The sequence below is a fragment of the Bombus pyrosoma genome, linkage group LG9, assembly GCF_014825855.1.
Source record: "Bombus pyrosoma isolate SC7728 linkage group LG9, ASM1482585v1, whole genome shotgun sequence".
Classification (NCBI taxonomy): domain Eukaryota; kingdom Metazoa; phylum Arthropoda; class Insecta; order Hymenoptera; family Apidae; genus Bombus; species Bombus pyrosoma.
In genome coordinates, this window is record NC_057778.1 from 11919807 (window position 1) to 11935865 (window position 16059).

General features: G+C 39.9%; 2 protein-coding genes across 5 annotated transcripts in view; one reads left to right on the forward strand and one right to left on the reverse strand.

Annotated features, from left to right (window-relative positions):
- LOC122571154 (protein numb) overlaps positions 1-10827 on the reverse strand; it is a 37486-nt gene extending 26659 nt beyond the window's left edge. Inside the window, exon 1 of one of the 4 annotated variants that reach the window (XM_043734536.1) lies at positions 10790-10827. Coding sequence is in view for 3 of the 4 variants with exons in the window: in XM_043734537.1 (XP_043590472.1) it covers positions 1218-1292 (75 nt within the window). In the remaining variant the exon portion in view is untranslated. Of the gene's footprint in view, positions 1-1217; positions 3057-10789 lie in introns of those variants that run through there. The other 3 variants (XM_043734537.1, XM_043734534.1, XM_043734535.1) reach the window with 3 other exon arrangements.
- A 165-nt stretch (positions 10828-10992) lies between these two features.
- LOC122570858 (uncharacterized protein DDB_G0271670-like) lies at positions 10993-16058 on the forward strand (the record flags this gene model as incomplete). The annotated part of the gene is made up of 4 exons (XM_043733746.1): positions 10993-13486; positions 13689-13910; positions 14218-14496; positions 14793-16058. Coding segments are annotated over exons 1-4 (1815 nt in total), but the record flags the coding sequence as incomplete, so codon positions are not given.
- Between the last annotated feature and the right edge of the window lies 1 nt (position 16059).

Consider the following 16059-nt stretch of genomic DNA (forward strand, 5'->3'; position numbering starts at 1 on the left):
ACTGATATGTAGCTATAATAAACGTCCGGGCCAGGATATTGGGGGTATTTCAACCATTCCAACAGAGAGGCCCCGATGTCCTTTCATCTTCGACATACATAAAAAGAGAGAGAGAGAGAGCAATATTAGTAAATAGATTTTGCTAACGGTATGAAATCGTTCGTTCCTCGTATACTGGTTTTCGCTAGTTCTCGTTAAGGCCAATAGTCCCAATTTATTGTACACAACCTTCAAACAATATTCTTATAATAATTTCTGATGTTATGGCACAAAAGCAATTTTGTATGCTTTCTTTTTTAAGGTCTTTTGCCGCTTGAATTATAAATGTCTTACTCAAAATAGTTAGAACACCGCCCATTTGGATAGTTCAGGGAAATAATTCCAATTTCGAAGATGGAACGGTCGACTGTCGTAATATTTGCGCTAAACAGACAATTTAAAGAAGTCGTTGAAACTTAGAATATCGATTATATTCTTAAGTGATAAAATCAACCGAGTAGGCCGTCTGCTAATTATTTTTAGGAACATTCGTTGTTACTTCTGACTCACGATACGTATTTATGATCTCGATAAAATCTTTAGCAATAATAAACACGATCGCTGGAAATACGTAAAAATTCAGACATTTCTGTCTTTCTAAGAGTATCCCATATTTTTTTTTATTATTTTATCATTAAGTTTCGCTCTTATCGGCAGCAGCAGAATAGAAGAAGAAACATAGGAAAAAAGAACGTTTCCCATTTTAGATCCTTCGAGTTTAGAATTTGCTCCGCAAAGATTTTCTTTTACTTAAAAATTCCCCAAAATTGGTCGATTCTGATCTAATACTTACGATCGCTACCACGTCACTCGATACTGTAATTGGTATAAACTTTTATACACGCCACATCCTCTTTTCAAATTCTAATTTTACACGAAATATCCCCCTATGCCATCTAAAAAGCTCGACCTGCCTCCTTTACGATAGTTTGTAAAATTCTGACCAAAGCGATCGACGCAAGCATATCGGCGGTTAAGCAAAGTAAAAGGCCGAAAGTGCGCGGCGGAAGGTCGAGAGGCTTCAAAGGCCGAACGACTCTGGAGGATGGAGGAACACGTAACACGCGAAACAACGTGTATACGCTCCATTTAACGATATTGCATCGAGAGAGGCGTGCACGTCACACGTGGGCATCTGCGAGAGTTATCGTTGACGTAAAACAAGATCGCGAACGTACCGAGAGGCGAAGACCATTTCCAGCATGGCTGGTAGCTCTCTCGAGCGGCTGGTGGGCGGACGGGTGGTTTCCCATTTCTCCTTTGGCCTCGATGTTTTCACAACGCGCAGTAGCGACCGCGTCAAGTATCCAAACACAACGTCCCGTGTCTCGTCGTTGGTTGTTTCCCTCCGTGCACCATGCACAGTGACGATATCATCGAACGTCCGTGCACTTTGCTTCTTTTCCTCTATGTCCACGGACCTTTTTCACGATCGTCGTTTATTCTCGTCGATTAATTTCTCCTTCCGACACTTTCTTCCGCACCGTCGCTATTTTCTTGTAACGCAACCTTTACCTTCTTTCGTCAAACTCGCGACACTATCACGATATCGACGATCTCGTCCACGCGCACTCGATATAGGCCATTAATGGCACTTACCGCATCGGACACAAACTAGAACAGGTACAAACTAGAGTCGAGTCACCTATGATTCAACGAAGTCGAAGAATCGTTCAAACATGTAAGAATTCGACGTTCCATTATCATTAATAATAGAAGAGAATTTTCGCTCGGCGTGTACCGGAATTTTCGAGAATTTTGCGACTGACGTGGCTTTGCTTCTCCTCTCTGACTCGAGGAGGCGAGCTAACGCACGCTCTATCTGCCAGATTTATGCGTGAATCGCGCGAGGCCCTTGACGTGCTTTGAATTCTCAACGTTCGAGTTTATCGTCGTTTCTACGTTTTGTTCGTGCCACGTACCGCTTCGAGATGGCAAATGTATGCATCGAACGATTTCAACACCAAAGACTCGAAGAAGACGTTGAGAGAGAATCGCGATAAGAGCCACGAATAACAACGCCGTTAAATTACCTTGCACGATCGAAACACAACGCGTCGTTTTCAATCGAACTCGTTACACTGCCGCGCTATTAGCAACGATCTCATGGACACACGTGCACCGTGCACCTACCTTTTCGCGGTAGTTACTCGATCAAGCTACGAATTCGCTCGATCGGATAATATACCGTAGTGTCCGAGCGAAGGTGCAGCACTGAGGACTGAGAAGGCGGATAACTGTGGGGGCTTCCCGATCGACCAAGGTACCGTCACCGAACGACCGAGTTTCATCGTGGGTATTCGCGAGCCTCTATACGCTGCACAAATTCACGCACCACTACTTGTCACTGTCACCACATTGTGTACAACTCTGCGCGACACACCGTACCTTTTCTTTCTACTCTTCCTCTTTTTTTTTTGCTTCCTATTAATCCCGACAAATTGCGAACCTCGACACTCTGACCACGCTCGTTCAATCGATCCTGAATATCGATCTTTCAAGCGAGTCTTGACAGTTATATTCTTTCGTCGATACTAACCGATACGACCGATCTCAAATAGAAACGAAGCTTCTACGTCCTTCTACTCGACTCTTTTACTCGAACGCGCTTGTCAAATTCATAATCCAATCTGACCCTCGATCGCTTCTGTGATCTGTCAACTATACGACGACACTCTTCTTTCTATTCTTCCTCTTTCTTCGTCGCTGCTAGTTCCAGACGCAAGCGAACAAACTGCTCGTATCCTTTTACCTGACACTTTGACCACGCGTTCGATCAACGATAGAAAGCCGAAATATTTGAAACGAGCTATTGTCTCTCGATGATTGGCCGGAGAATGATTTTTGAATCGTAATGGCGGCGTTACGTAGCGAGAAACCGGCCGGTAAAAACGTCGATGTATCGGGGACGGTTCGAGGAACGGGCGAACAGACTAGCGACGCTTCTTCCTCATCTTCTTCTTCCCTTCTTACCGCGAGCTAGCAGTTCAAACTGGTCGTACGACTTGGCCTCAGAGGTTGACGTCATGGACTGTACCCAGAGTGGGATCTCAGCTACTCTCTCTCAGTTTCGCGCTCGTCGCGTCTCTTTTGTCTAGTTTACCTTACGTTAGACCGGTGGGGATCGACTACATTATATCCTGCTGCTTGTTCGCTATCCGTACGATACGCACCGCTTTTTACTGCTCGACGATGATCGCGTCGACGCGTCTATCTCCGTGGCTCGTTATTTTTAATCGATGACGAATCCTGCCACGGTTATTCGTTCGTGGTTTAGTCGAGTTCACGATTCGATCGTGGCCGCATTGTCCCTTTAACTCGTACGAGAGTCAAAAAGACTGTGGAGAGTCCCCGAGGGGAGAGAAATTCTCAAATCGTTTCGGAAGCATCGTACCGAACTAACAGCCTCTCTGCCTTTGATTCTTTGTCTTCGACGGATACTTTTCTCCGTTTCCTCTGTCTATATACTCCTTTTCTAATTACGAGCAGCCGCTTCCAATTCCTTATGAGAGAGAGACACGAAGCAAATAGTTTCGAAACCGCCGCAAAGGTGCAAATTTCATCCGAAGTCGTCTCGCTCGTCGACCGCTTAAATAGTCGAGCGCTATTGTAAGAGAGAATTACGAGAGCGTTCTCCCCGAGTCTTCGAACGAGACGAAAAGCCTTTCAACCGCGTCGACAGGAAACCGTTACTCGAATGCGATTCCGTTTCCTCGCGGAGGCTATCGAATATTTACGAGCGTCCGTTTCGATCGAAAGGTCGATCGACGGAAGAACGTCATTTTATTTTTTTACTTTTGATTGCGAGGTCGATTTGTTATTATGAAATATTTGAACTGTAACGAAAAGGAAGAGGAGAAGAGAAAAAGAAAAAGAGAAAGAATCGTCTGCAAATTATTTAACTGGTTTTACGTCTTGATAATGGTTTTCATAAAACATTCTGTCAACGCCTATTATTTTTCTCTTTCTAACGTCGCAGAAGAGTTACTATACGTTCCATTTTTACAATTCGAGACAGAAGAAGAATTTGTCCGTTACGTGAATGTTTTAACAAGATGATCGTATTTTAACACGCGCCAGTTAATGAAGAGTAGAGCCACGACGATACTAGTTCCCACGTTTTTCCGTTAGAACTGCCGCCGTTACGCTCAGCTACTTCCGCCGACCCCACCGGAACTGTAGCGTACGTTTGATCTGTCGCATCAACGAACTGACCGTCATCCATAGGAACAGACCACAGAACGTTCTATTTATTACGAAAATATAAGACAAAGATCATTTATGACTGGATTTTTACAAACTTATCACCAAAATTCCGTATCTCGGGTGACGACAAGTGTGGACAAAATTCTCGAAAATTCTGGCACGTGACAGTTTTTCCAATTTTCCGAAGTGCTGCTTGTAAATTTTGGAAGATCCTAATGCTCGATCGGATCACACGCGCGTTCTCTTACATTTGAGTAAAACGGTCGTTTCTTATTTGAGGAACCTCCGCGCCACCTGGTGAAGGTATCATACTCGCGTGTAGCTTTGGATAGTTGCAGCTCCGTTTTATCAGTAAGGTAAAAACGAAAAAGCATCGAGCAGATCACGTTATCAGTGGTTTCACTTTCGTCGCGATATAGACACGAGGTGAACGCGTTTCACTTTCACTGAACAACACGAGGCAATAGAAAAGCTCTCGACGAGACGATGATATACACGTACAACCTTCCGGTATTCCGACACCAGAGACGTGCAAGAACCCCCCCCTGAAACACTCGGGACGTGAATGCCGTAGTTCAAACGGGCCCATGTCGCTCTACCCGGGTCCTACGGCGCCCCAGGCGTGTGCTTATTTCCATCGATGCCCCGTGTCTCTTCAAGTACATCTTGCATGAACCAAAAGTCCAGAGGCAAACAGTTTGTACTCTATTTCGGTAGCGTGTAATAAAGCTTGGAGAAAGTTTAGATCAGACTGTGTGACGTGATAAGAGAGGAGAAACGGGTAGAGTCAAGAAAAATTAAGGCTCGAAGAATCCTGAATTCGGGGAAGATCGGTGCTACGTTTACGACGAGAGTTCGAGTAGATTCCTTTTTACCTTTTTCAAAAAATATTTGCGTTACAAGTACACCTGTCTATAAATAAATACATTTATCGTATGTACAACGAATCACAAGTGAATATATACCTTACAAAAATCAAATTCCTATAATATCGATTTACCTGTGTTTTACCCGTTAATTTGTACCTTTCTACATACCGTATATCGTTTTAAAGAGTTTTTAATTTGTTTAATTTCTAATTTCTAAAATATTTGTAAGAGTCTTTAAATAAATTTCGTATCTACAAGGTGCATAATCATTTTCGGCTCTCACCCTACATATTCATATCTATCACGATTTACGTGCAATTCATCGTACAAATGACATTTCGTTCGCATTACGCGAATCGATGCATTCCAAGACTAACTTTTCTTTAACTAAAATTTCATCAAATTCTTCCAACCCGACCGTCGCTTTTCTTCTCCGCGGCCATTTTTCCATCCAAAGCATATTACACATCGACAAATTTCCTCCTAACCATAAAAAATGTAATATAGAGAAAATTGAAATTAAGGTACTTTGGTGGTTCTCCAGTGGCTACGGGCACGAGATTGTTGTCCCTGTTTTTCGTCCATTTAGGTACGAGCACGAGCGAACCCCCACTCCATCCTTGGACGATGAATGTTCCACTCAGACCCAGCTACCTTTTCCCTACTCTCAACCGAACCAGGGCCATACGAAGCGTTCTTGGTGCCTCTGTGCATTTCTCTATCGAGCAAACTCGAATTTGCACCGCGAGAAACCGGTTTATCGCGCGATTACGAGATTACAACGGGAAATACCGATCTGCGTCGGCCAACTTTCGATGAATTAATACATTGCAAAGATCGGTGTGCAATTTTGTGAAAATTCCTCGCGTCCAATGCAGAATCGAGGAGGATATTTCGCGAAGATTCGGAAGATGGTTAAGACCGCGAGGGTAGGGTCAGGTTGAGCGAAGATCCGGGACTGGTGCTTCAAGTCTACGGTGGTGAGGAGTGCAGCTGCCATGGCAAATGGTCGTACATCTGCTGAGACACGACCGAGAAAAGTTCACCGCGAAACCCAACAGGGTTTCCTGCGTTTATAGATCATTCGATAGAGATTTTACGTGGCCTTCTCGCGACGACGCCAGTAGGGGGTAGAAGATTCGGGATCTCGAGTAATCAGACATGTTTCATTTAGCGTTTGATGTTATTTCGTATTCGATAAGCACGTTTGGCAGACAGTGTCAAGTGGAACGGACGAACTGTTAACAAATTTGTCGAATATGACTTTTTATTCTTAAACTCGTCCATGAATTTCTATACGTATATGTTTCTTGGAATCGATTTGCAAAATGGGAAAAACATCCCTTTCTCGCTTGACATTTCCGGTTGACACAAACGGAATCAGGTTCTATGAGAAAAACGCGAGGTAGAATGCAAATAAGGTATTGAAGTAAGTGGCTTTAGAAATTCAAATTTTCTTCGGATACAGTCACGATTCGGAGATTATTATTCGCCGACGTCCACGACTCGAAGTCGATGTAACGTAATACGAATATGTTTGCTTTTCGAACGACTATCGTCGTGATTCTGTGTAGCAACAGTCAGAAAGCTAATGTTACATATACGTGTTTCAGTTTACTTTTTGCTTTAGACAAAAGCCGAAAGCTTTAAACTTGTCCTAACTTGATCTTATTGTAAAATTGTTGCGATATCGAAAGTACAGATAAACAGGTCTTCTGAAATTTCTAATTGCACGTTCACGTAATAACGGCACTTGATATTTGGCTCAACGAGGGAAGAAAGGTATTATAACGAAAAACAGGTGTTATTCGCGTAGTTTCAAATACAATTAAAATATCAAGCTTGGTGTAAAGGACTCGTCGTATTACACGACGCAAAGTGAAGAGTAAAATAAACGAAAGAAAGACTTTATCGCAAGAATTAAGAAATTGTTGTTACCAAATAGTTAGCAATTGCCAACGAAGCAACTAAAATGACCGTGTTTTATGAATGGCTGTATTTTTTCACGCAGCTGTGCCTCCTTGATTTACCTTTCGTACCAGTGTATCACTACGATCGTAGAGAAAGAAAGTTGGCAGCTGCATTTACGGTTTCGTCCTTCCTCGCTTTGTTTTTAGGACGTAGGAAACTCGCTGTCAAATCTTACGACCGTGTCTTGCAACAATAACCAACAACGTGAAACTAATGTTCAGAAAAATCGTTATACTTGGTTAATAAATGCTCGCGAGCTTTAGTCGAGGTAAGGAAGTCGATACGTCTTAAGATTCATTGTGATTACAAATCATGCGACATATTTGCATACAATGATTTTTCTTCCTCGTTAACCCGTTTCGATGATTTTCGCCAATGCGGTGTAATTCTCGATACGAGTTTAAATATTAAATCGTAGAAACGTTAAACGAATAACACGAAAACTGTACTGGAAAATATTGAAATGTCAACAAGTAGGGAGCGAGGTACGATTTGTTGAAAACCACTGTAAAAGGAAAATCTGGATTAACGTGTACGCTCTGATCCGCCACTGAACTCGCAATTCATCGTAAAAACGAAGAAGTCTCGAGGTGAGAAGAAGCAAGTTCGCTCGTTACACGGTCACGATCCGTGATTGCGAACGAGCGCGAGGGAATCGAATCGAATTTAATCGAACCGAATAAATTCGCCCCGTTTATTTGCACGGGGCTCGCGTAAAATGACCCCATCGACGAAAATAACGTTCGAACAGCCTTGATCGGCACGTACAAAAGGTAGCAGGCTAACGCGACTATTTTCGTCGACCTTTTCACGTGCGTACACGCGTTCCAGCACGCTACGATTGCAGCACGGTGTATATCGCGGCGGTGTGCGTGAGCACAGGTGCACGAAGAAAGGAGCGGCACCAAAGGTGAAGGAAACGGGAGAACGCTGTCTAGAAGAAGGAGGGAAGAAAAGAAGAAAGCGCACTTGCGGTTGGACGAAGGTGAACTGGCGAGAGGGTTTTTTTGCTTTTTCTAGTCGTTGTTATAGTACGCGTTCGAGTAAATTAGAGGAAGGGGGGCCTGGTGAGTGAGTGAGTGAGTGAGAGAGAGAGAGAGAGAGCACGTACGTAAGAAAGGCACGTGGATAGTTCACGGATGAACGGGAAAGAACCGATCAAGTACATCAGACGATCCGTAAGAAGAATCGTATTTGAGATGAGAATATAGAGAACGTGGAGCTTAACGCTTTATCGACGATGTGCTTTACCACGTACGGAGTCTTGTTAGGCGCGTATTTTTAAAAAATGGTATCTAAACGGAACGTAAAATGTCGATAGCTTCTTCCGAGTTGTATGTTTTAAATTGATCGAAGAACAACGATATGAAATTGAAGGAAAATATTTGACAAAATTTGAGACTACTTGTTGCGTTAATACGTTTCATTTTACATTACGTATAAGCGTCGTCACAGAGCTAGAACGTTTCTCGTTCTCTTTTGTTCGTTTGAAGAGTAACGAGTGGGTCGACCATGGAAATGGATAAGTAGTAAGCTAACGTCTCGCTTCAGGAACGATTTACGAGAGAACGATTTTATCGCGGAGAAATCGCTGACAATGTGTTTACGTAAGTGGAAAGCAGTAAATTGTTTTTTAAACTCGTATTGGAGAATTACAAACAAATTTTCGATGCATACAAGAAAACAATTGGCAATTGGATATTGATTTACTTTGAATGACTTTTCAGAAAGCTATCTTTCCAAGAAGGAACGACGGATCTGACAAGTGGTTAAATAGCGGTTTGACGTCGATTTCAATAATACGGAACGACAGATGCTTTCAATGAAGTATATAAATATTTGGTATAAATAAAGTAAAGTAAAAATTGGAAACGTCATAAACGTTGATTTAAAAAGTAATTTTTTAAAGAGCTATAGGTGAAAAAATAAAGAGCGGAGCTTCTGACAGAAAGCCGTTCAGGCTGGTCGGAAATGAAAAAGAAATATTTTTACAATACGCAGCGAACACGATGATATTAAAAGAAAGTTGCTAAATTAGAATTCGTATTCACGAAAGCAGGCACTTTGCTAACAAGCGTAAACAAACAAATTTTGTATGGTAAATTCACGCGTCATGGACGTACACAAATGTACGCAAGATAAAAGACCCTATTTACCATGAATATAACGAGTGAAGTTTTGAAAAAGAAATATTATTAGACTCTGCAAATATATCGTATTTATTTCGAAAAGATAAACTCAAAGCCTAGTTCTTCTCCCCACTCCAAAGAAAACGATCTATCGAGAAACGATTAGACGTTATCGTCGAGCAGTGCGATCGATATCAGTAAGACGAGCACCGCGATAAAATACAATTTTCCTTCAAGAAGTCATACGTCAAACGTCTCGCGAGCATCTTTAAGAAAGTGTCACTCATTCCGAGACATCCAAAATTAAGCGATTGCTCGTACCAAAGGGAAAAGTGATTCGGATAAGAAGAATTTTCGTCTATGTAATCGCGTGTTTCTTCAGTGCGTCGTTATATCCGATATTTGTTAATCGCCCAAACAGAGATAGAAAAGGAGAAGAATTTTTATTTCCCCCTTCGATGTTTCCTCCGTTGTCGCGTTAAAGGCATCGTCGAACCGCGAAAGGGAGCAGCAGCAGTAAAGACGAAAGTAATTGATCCGGAGTTGACGCGGAGAGCTCCGTCGCGGAAACTGATTTCAACATGACTGGTTCAACGGGAAAATTGAAATCAGCTTTCGTCGTGATGATTTCTATCGTTACCTGAAAATATTTTATTCCGCTTTAACGAAATTTTGAATTTCAAGTACGAGACGCGTTTTAAAGTTTTACCAGCAGGTCGTCGATTTGATCATCGATCGATCATCGTGAACAGTGACAGTATCAAAAGACAGTGTTCTGCTCGGGATTTCGGTCTCTATTCTTTCGCACGTGCATTTTCCGATACGCCATATGGCCACAGATAAAAACCACATGCCGGTATATTCCCATGAACATCGAGCCGACAGGTACAAAACCTAACATGTGCTGCGATGCGCACTGAGCTTTAATATTCGTTCGATTCCAGCAGTATCCATGATTACCAACTATATCGTAGATTCATATCGGTAGATTTATTGGAATAAATTAATTTTATTAAATATCTCTTGCTATTCTTCTAAACGGCAAGCAGTTGTATTCAAAATATTTGCCCAGTATTTCCTATGTCCAATCTCGCGGTAAATGTTTTCATACCGTTTTTCTTAATTCGTCTTTGGTTAGAAAATATTTTGTGACACGTAGGAAGCGCGTGGCATCGATGTTCGTATGTTCAGGAAGCGAGAACGGGAACAGATGTTAGAAATCTAGTTCCTCAAAGTGATATCGTGGAAAAAACAAAAACAGTTTTAAGAACGTGACATATGCGTCAGATTCTATGCTTACGAGGGATGAAACCGTATAGTTGAGTTACGGCTAATGATAACTTGGCTTGCGCTAAACAAACGCTAGGTTTTTGTATTAAACGTGGCATTAGGTTACACGTTAATTGCCATTAGATCCTCCATCGAATGTGATAGAAAACGTGAAAGACGTGTTGTACACAAAAATTGAATATTTATTATGAAAAATATTTCTATATTTTTTAGGTAATTCGCTTTGAACGTTGTATTTTTGTAAACGAACTATCGAATAAAAAAGGATTATACTTAAGCACTCACCGAAAAGTATTTGTACTCGACGCAGGTTGAAGGGGATTTATCTGCAACATAAAATATATCGTGTTCGTTTTATAAATTAATTTTAGATCGATTATAACGTTATAGTCGTAGTTACGTGTAACCTTGCGATCGGAATTTTCCTACGAATTGTTACATTTTTATGAGTAGAGCGAACAACGCGTTTTAACATTTAAAATTTACTCTTCCTTTGAACCTCCTCGATTATCGAGTAACAATATATCATAAAGTGCTCGTTCGCAAAATGAAACACACGTTTATGGTAATTTCGACGTTTAATCAATAAAATAACAAATATTATATCAACTGATAGCATTAAGGAAACATTGCGAAACGTTTAATGTAATCAGAATCACGTGATTGTGTAATTTTTATATATGCAAATTCGAGAAATGTCAGTCACGTTACTCTTTAAATAGAACGTAGAGAAACATAACGATTATCTGGAAATTTTAGTGGAAAAAATTCTAAGTATATTAATAACAAATATATAACATAAGATTGACAACAATCAATTAACTTTATTTTTTTTTTTTATTTTATCATTAAATTAACTTTGATTATTACGTTTTCATTTAATCGAACTGATTTTCCACATCAAACCCAAAGGGCGAAAACTTGACATTTGACGGACTAACGTTTAGACATTAAATTCGTACATGTTGTACATACGCGACCTGTTCCTGTTTACTCGAAAACTATTATCAATGCTCCTTTGAACGAATACAAGCATTAACTGATACTTATACTTACATATATTTCTATCAAATATTGGCTTATTGATCGAGCAAACAAATTCACGGAAAGAAAAATACGTATATTGGGTTAATCGAAACGTTCCGTCTCTTTTCTCTTTATCTTTTTCGAACAGATAAAATCATTAATTTGAAATATTTTCTATAAATTGATCCGTAATATACGAGAGAGGTAAGAGAGTCGAACAGTTCGCGCTCTTGGTGCTACGAAACCAATATATGTAGCGTTGTACTATATCGTTTTATAAATTCTGCCGTATTTTCGTTTAAAAAATCGTTGACTCGATGTTACAAGCGAAGAGGATTAATTTTTCGTATTTAGGCTGTTCATCGTTCGAAGCCTCTGTACCCCGCAGACGTTCGTAATTTTTACAGAAATAGAAGAAAAATAAGTGGCACGGAATAAAATCTGCATCCTTCTCCGCCAAAAAATTACTTCATATCTTATGCCTTTTCGTTTTCCTTCTTCGGCATTTACATCATTTGTCGCATCTAAATTGTACGATCGACGAAGGCAAGATACTCGCACAGGGGAAAATCGGTCGATAGCCGAGACGAGAAGAATCGTCGATTCATTATATTACAAAGGAATCCCCAAGCTACTTGGTTACGTCTACGCGCCCCATAAAAATGTGCACGGTGCTTTACATCGAGTGAAACGGTTCCCACGACACCCTGTGCGCCGTACTCTATGGGAACGTTTTATTGGGGTGAAATTTTACGTGTCTGCAGCTACTCGTGCACGCACTCATACGATCAAACGTGTCGCTCGTAGAAAGTCGATCGTAACGGTGAAACGTTCAGTCCTAACATGTAGATGTTACTTGCAACAAAAGGTAGATTCGTATTAGACATTTAATGGAAGGTTGATCGAAGAAGCCACCTTTCTGCTCCTTCAATTTGCTAAATTAATTGATATATAAAATTGCAATTTTTTTTCTATTTGATAACTATACTTTGCTATGTATGTTAGTCCGTGGTACAACAAGTTTGCGATAAGGATATGTAAAGTATACCTGCGGAAAAGAGATATAAAAATGAATGTAAGTAACGCGAATAGTAAGGTACGGAAGATACAAAACGATTTGTTATTTAAATCGTTACTTGAATTACTATGCTACAAAAACGCCTGCTCTACCGATCAATATCGTTTAAACAATATTCCGTAACGTTAAGAAAATATCAAATTTTCTAAAATTAATCCCTCTTTCGTTTTCTAACAATATCCAATTTTTTTTCTCGATAAATCTTTATCGAAACAAATCTGTTTAAATAAATTTGCACAATACGAAGTGAACATCGCGTTATCAGAAACACTATGCAAGCAGATTACGAAAGGCCTCCACTAACAGGGATATGAATTTTAATACGAGAAACATTTATAACTGCAACATTAAACAATTATTTAAATCGTATGTTTCGACGCTAAATAAAATCGCGTAATCATTTGACCAATCTCTGATAAAATAAAGTGAAATTGTAGAAAATTATTTGCACAAATTGCAGCTCTAAACGGTAAAAAAATATTTTGACAAAAATTTCAAATTGCTGGATCGAATGTTTCCAATCATACATAAATAGCCGCAATACCTGTCTTTATCAAAAGATTAAAGGAGAAAATGAAACGTGTAGGATACGTTCGATCAATTTGATTATATATTGCGTAGTTGACATAAAAGTTAAATTATTCATCGATAATATGTCAATTACGTGTCGTATCATTTTAATTAGCTATATTTGTACATTGACACAAGTGTCGAAAGCTACGTGTGTTTTTTGGCGGATAAATTATTTTTTCCAATTCTACGGCTTATATAAATGAGAAACGCAATATCTTGGCATTGTCTCAAATTCGCCGTCCACGAAGGGATCAAAAATGGCGAAAGTCGCGATTGTACTCTGTTTCTTCATGCTAGCTGCATATGTAAGTGAATCTTTCTCGAGTTCCGAATTAACCCGGAATCTCTTTTTTATTTTTTTTTGTTAATATTTTTCAAAGTAATTTGATCTTCCCTTCTTATTTATATTTTACACGATGTTTCCAAAAACGAGTTACCTACAGATAGACATTTCCGCACGACAACGTCACCTAACTTGTTAAAAAATCTATTTTTGTTTTATTTTAGGGCAGTGCCTTTCCTGGCTTGTCAGTACTCTTCAATCCAACGAAGAGAGTACATGAACATGAAAAAAAAGTTGAGATAAAAATAAAAGGCATCGCTACAAACGCGAAAGAAGACTTAAAGCATCAGAAAGAGGAAGCTCATTTTTATGTGAAGCAAATGAAAGAAATCGGCAAAGAAATAAAGAGGAATACAAAACATAAAGTCAATAACATATTGAAGGAAGTAAGTGTGTAATATTGTATATTCCTACCAGGTAACATTCAAATTAAAGAGCTTTGAAAAATACATCTGTCATTGCACAAGTAATACATATGGGTAATTGGATATTACGATTCAGATATATACAGGGTGCCTCACACAACTAGAACAAACTATAGCTTCGAAATGGAAAAAATAGCAAAAGATAGATATATGTGTACTATGTTATATAATATATTATATTATATTATATGTGTACATATGTAATGAATAATTAAATTATGACACAAGTTTCTCTGTGTTACAATGTCTTTTTACTTTGTGCATCTAGGTGGCATATGAACTGAAAATTTTAAAACACAAAACACATGGAAAACATAACAACCACTGCACGGCTATCGCAAAGGATTTGGAGAAAATACGTAACAAGATCTTAAATGCGGTTAATAAATGTGTTTCAAACCATATGGATGAAGCGATAAATGTGGAAGAGAAAATAATTCAAGCTTCTAAAAAGTTCCTGACTAAGATTGAAGATGTTGTTGATGAAGCTGCACACTGTGTCGTATCCAACGTAATTCTCACTGATGCAATTGCATGTTTAGATAACGTAAGTACTTGACCCGTTTCTACAATAAATAATACCGTTTCTAGAATAAAAAGTAAAATTATACACAAATATATTTTATTCAGAATAAACGACAAATATTTTTAACGTAGTAATGCGTAAAACGGCATACAAAAATGTATACTATATACAGATATTATCTATAAATGACATTCTATAGTTCAACGACATTTAATTACTCGTAAAAATCACAAAAATAATTACAATTAGCAAAATATTAAAACCACTACAAATTAATATAATAGAGATTTTATTTTTCTCCCATACATCTACAATAGGCACTGTTGACAGCAATGAAACTTTCAAGCACGGAACTTTTGGAGTTAACAAAAGAAGCTACCCAACAGACTAAACATATATTAAAATTGAAACATAAAGTAACAGGCTGCACTGTAGCAAAACTAAAACTATCCGATTTTCAAAAACTTGAAACAATCCTCAAAAAGATTAAAAAATGCAACAAAGATGAGCCTGCAGCTTCGACAACAAAACATCCGAAATCATCACATAGTACACACGCACCACACTCATCAGACAAAACAACTATAACTACAAAAGCATCACCTACTAGTACCACCCAAGAATCGACTTCAAGCAGCACGCCAAAACCAGCTAGCAGAGCAACTGAAAAATCAATCTCAAGCACTACGGAAGAGCCAACTAGTAGCACTACTCGAAAATCTACCTCAGGCAGCACAGAAGGACCAGCAAGTAGCACTACCCAAGAATCCAGCTCAAGCCCCACAGAAGAACCAGGAAGTAGCACTACCCAACAATCTACCTCAGGCCGCACAGAAGGTACAAGTAGTACCAGCACAAAGGAATTATCCTCCAGCAGCACAGAACAGCCTGCTATTAGCACAACCCAAGAATCCAGCTCCAGCACCACAGAAGAACCAGGAAGTAGCACTACCCAACAATCTACCTCAGGCAGCACAGAAGGTACAAGCAGTACCAGCACAAAGGAATCATCCTCCAGCAGCACAGAACAGCCTGCTATTAGCACTACCCAAGAATCCAGCTCCAGCACCACAGAAGAACCAGGAAGTAGCACTACCCAACAATCTACTTCAGGCAGCACAGAAGGTACACGCAGTACCAGCACAAAGGAATCATCCTCCAGCAGCACAGAACATCCTGCTATTAGCACTACCCAAGAATCCAGCTCAAGCCCCACAGGAGGTCCAACGAGTAGCACTAGCCAAGAATCCACCGTAAGCAGCACGGAAGGATCATCTAGTAGCAGTACCCAAGAATCAACCTCAGTCAGCACAGAAGGACCAGCAAGTAGCACTACCCAAGAATCCAGCTCAAGCCCCACAGAAGAACCAGGAAGTAGCACTACTCAACAATCTACCTCAGGTAGCACAGAAGGTACAAGCAGTACGAGCACAAAGGAATCATCCTCCAGCAGCACAGAACAACCTGCTATTAGCACTACCCAAGAATCCAGCTCTAGCACCACAGAAGAACCAGGAAGTAGCACTACCCAACAATCTACCTCAGGTAGCACAGAAGGTACAAGCAGTACGAGCACAAAGGAAT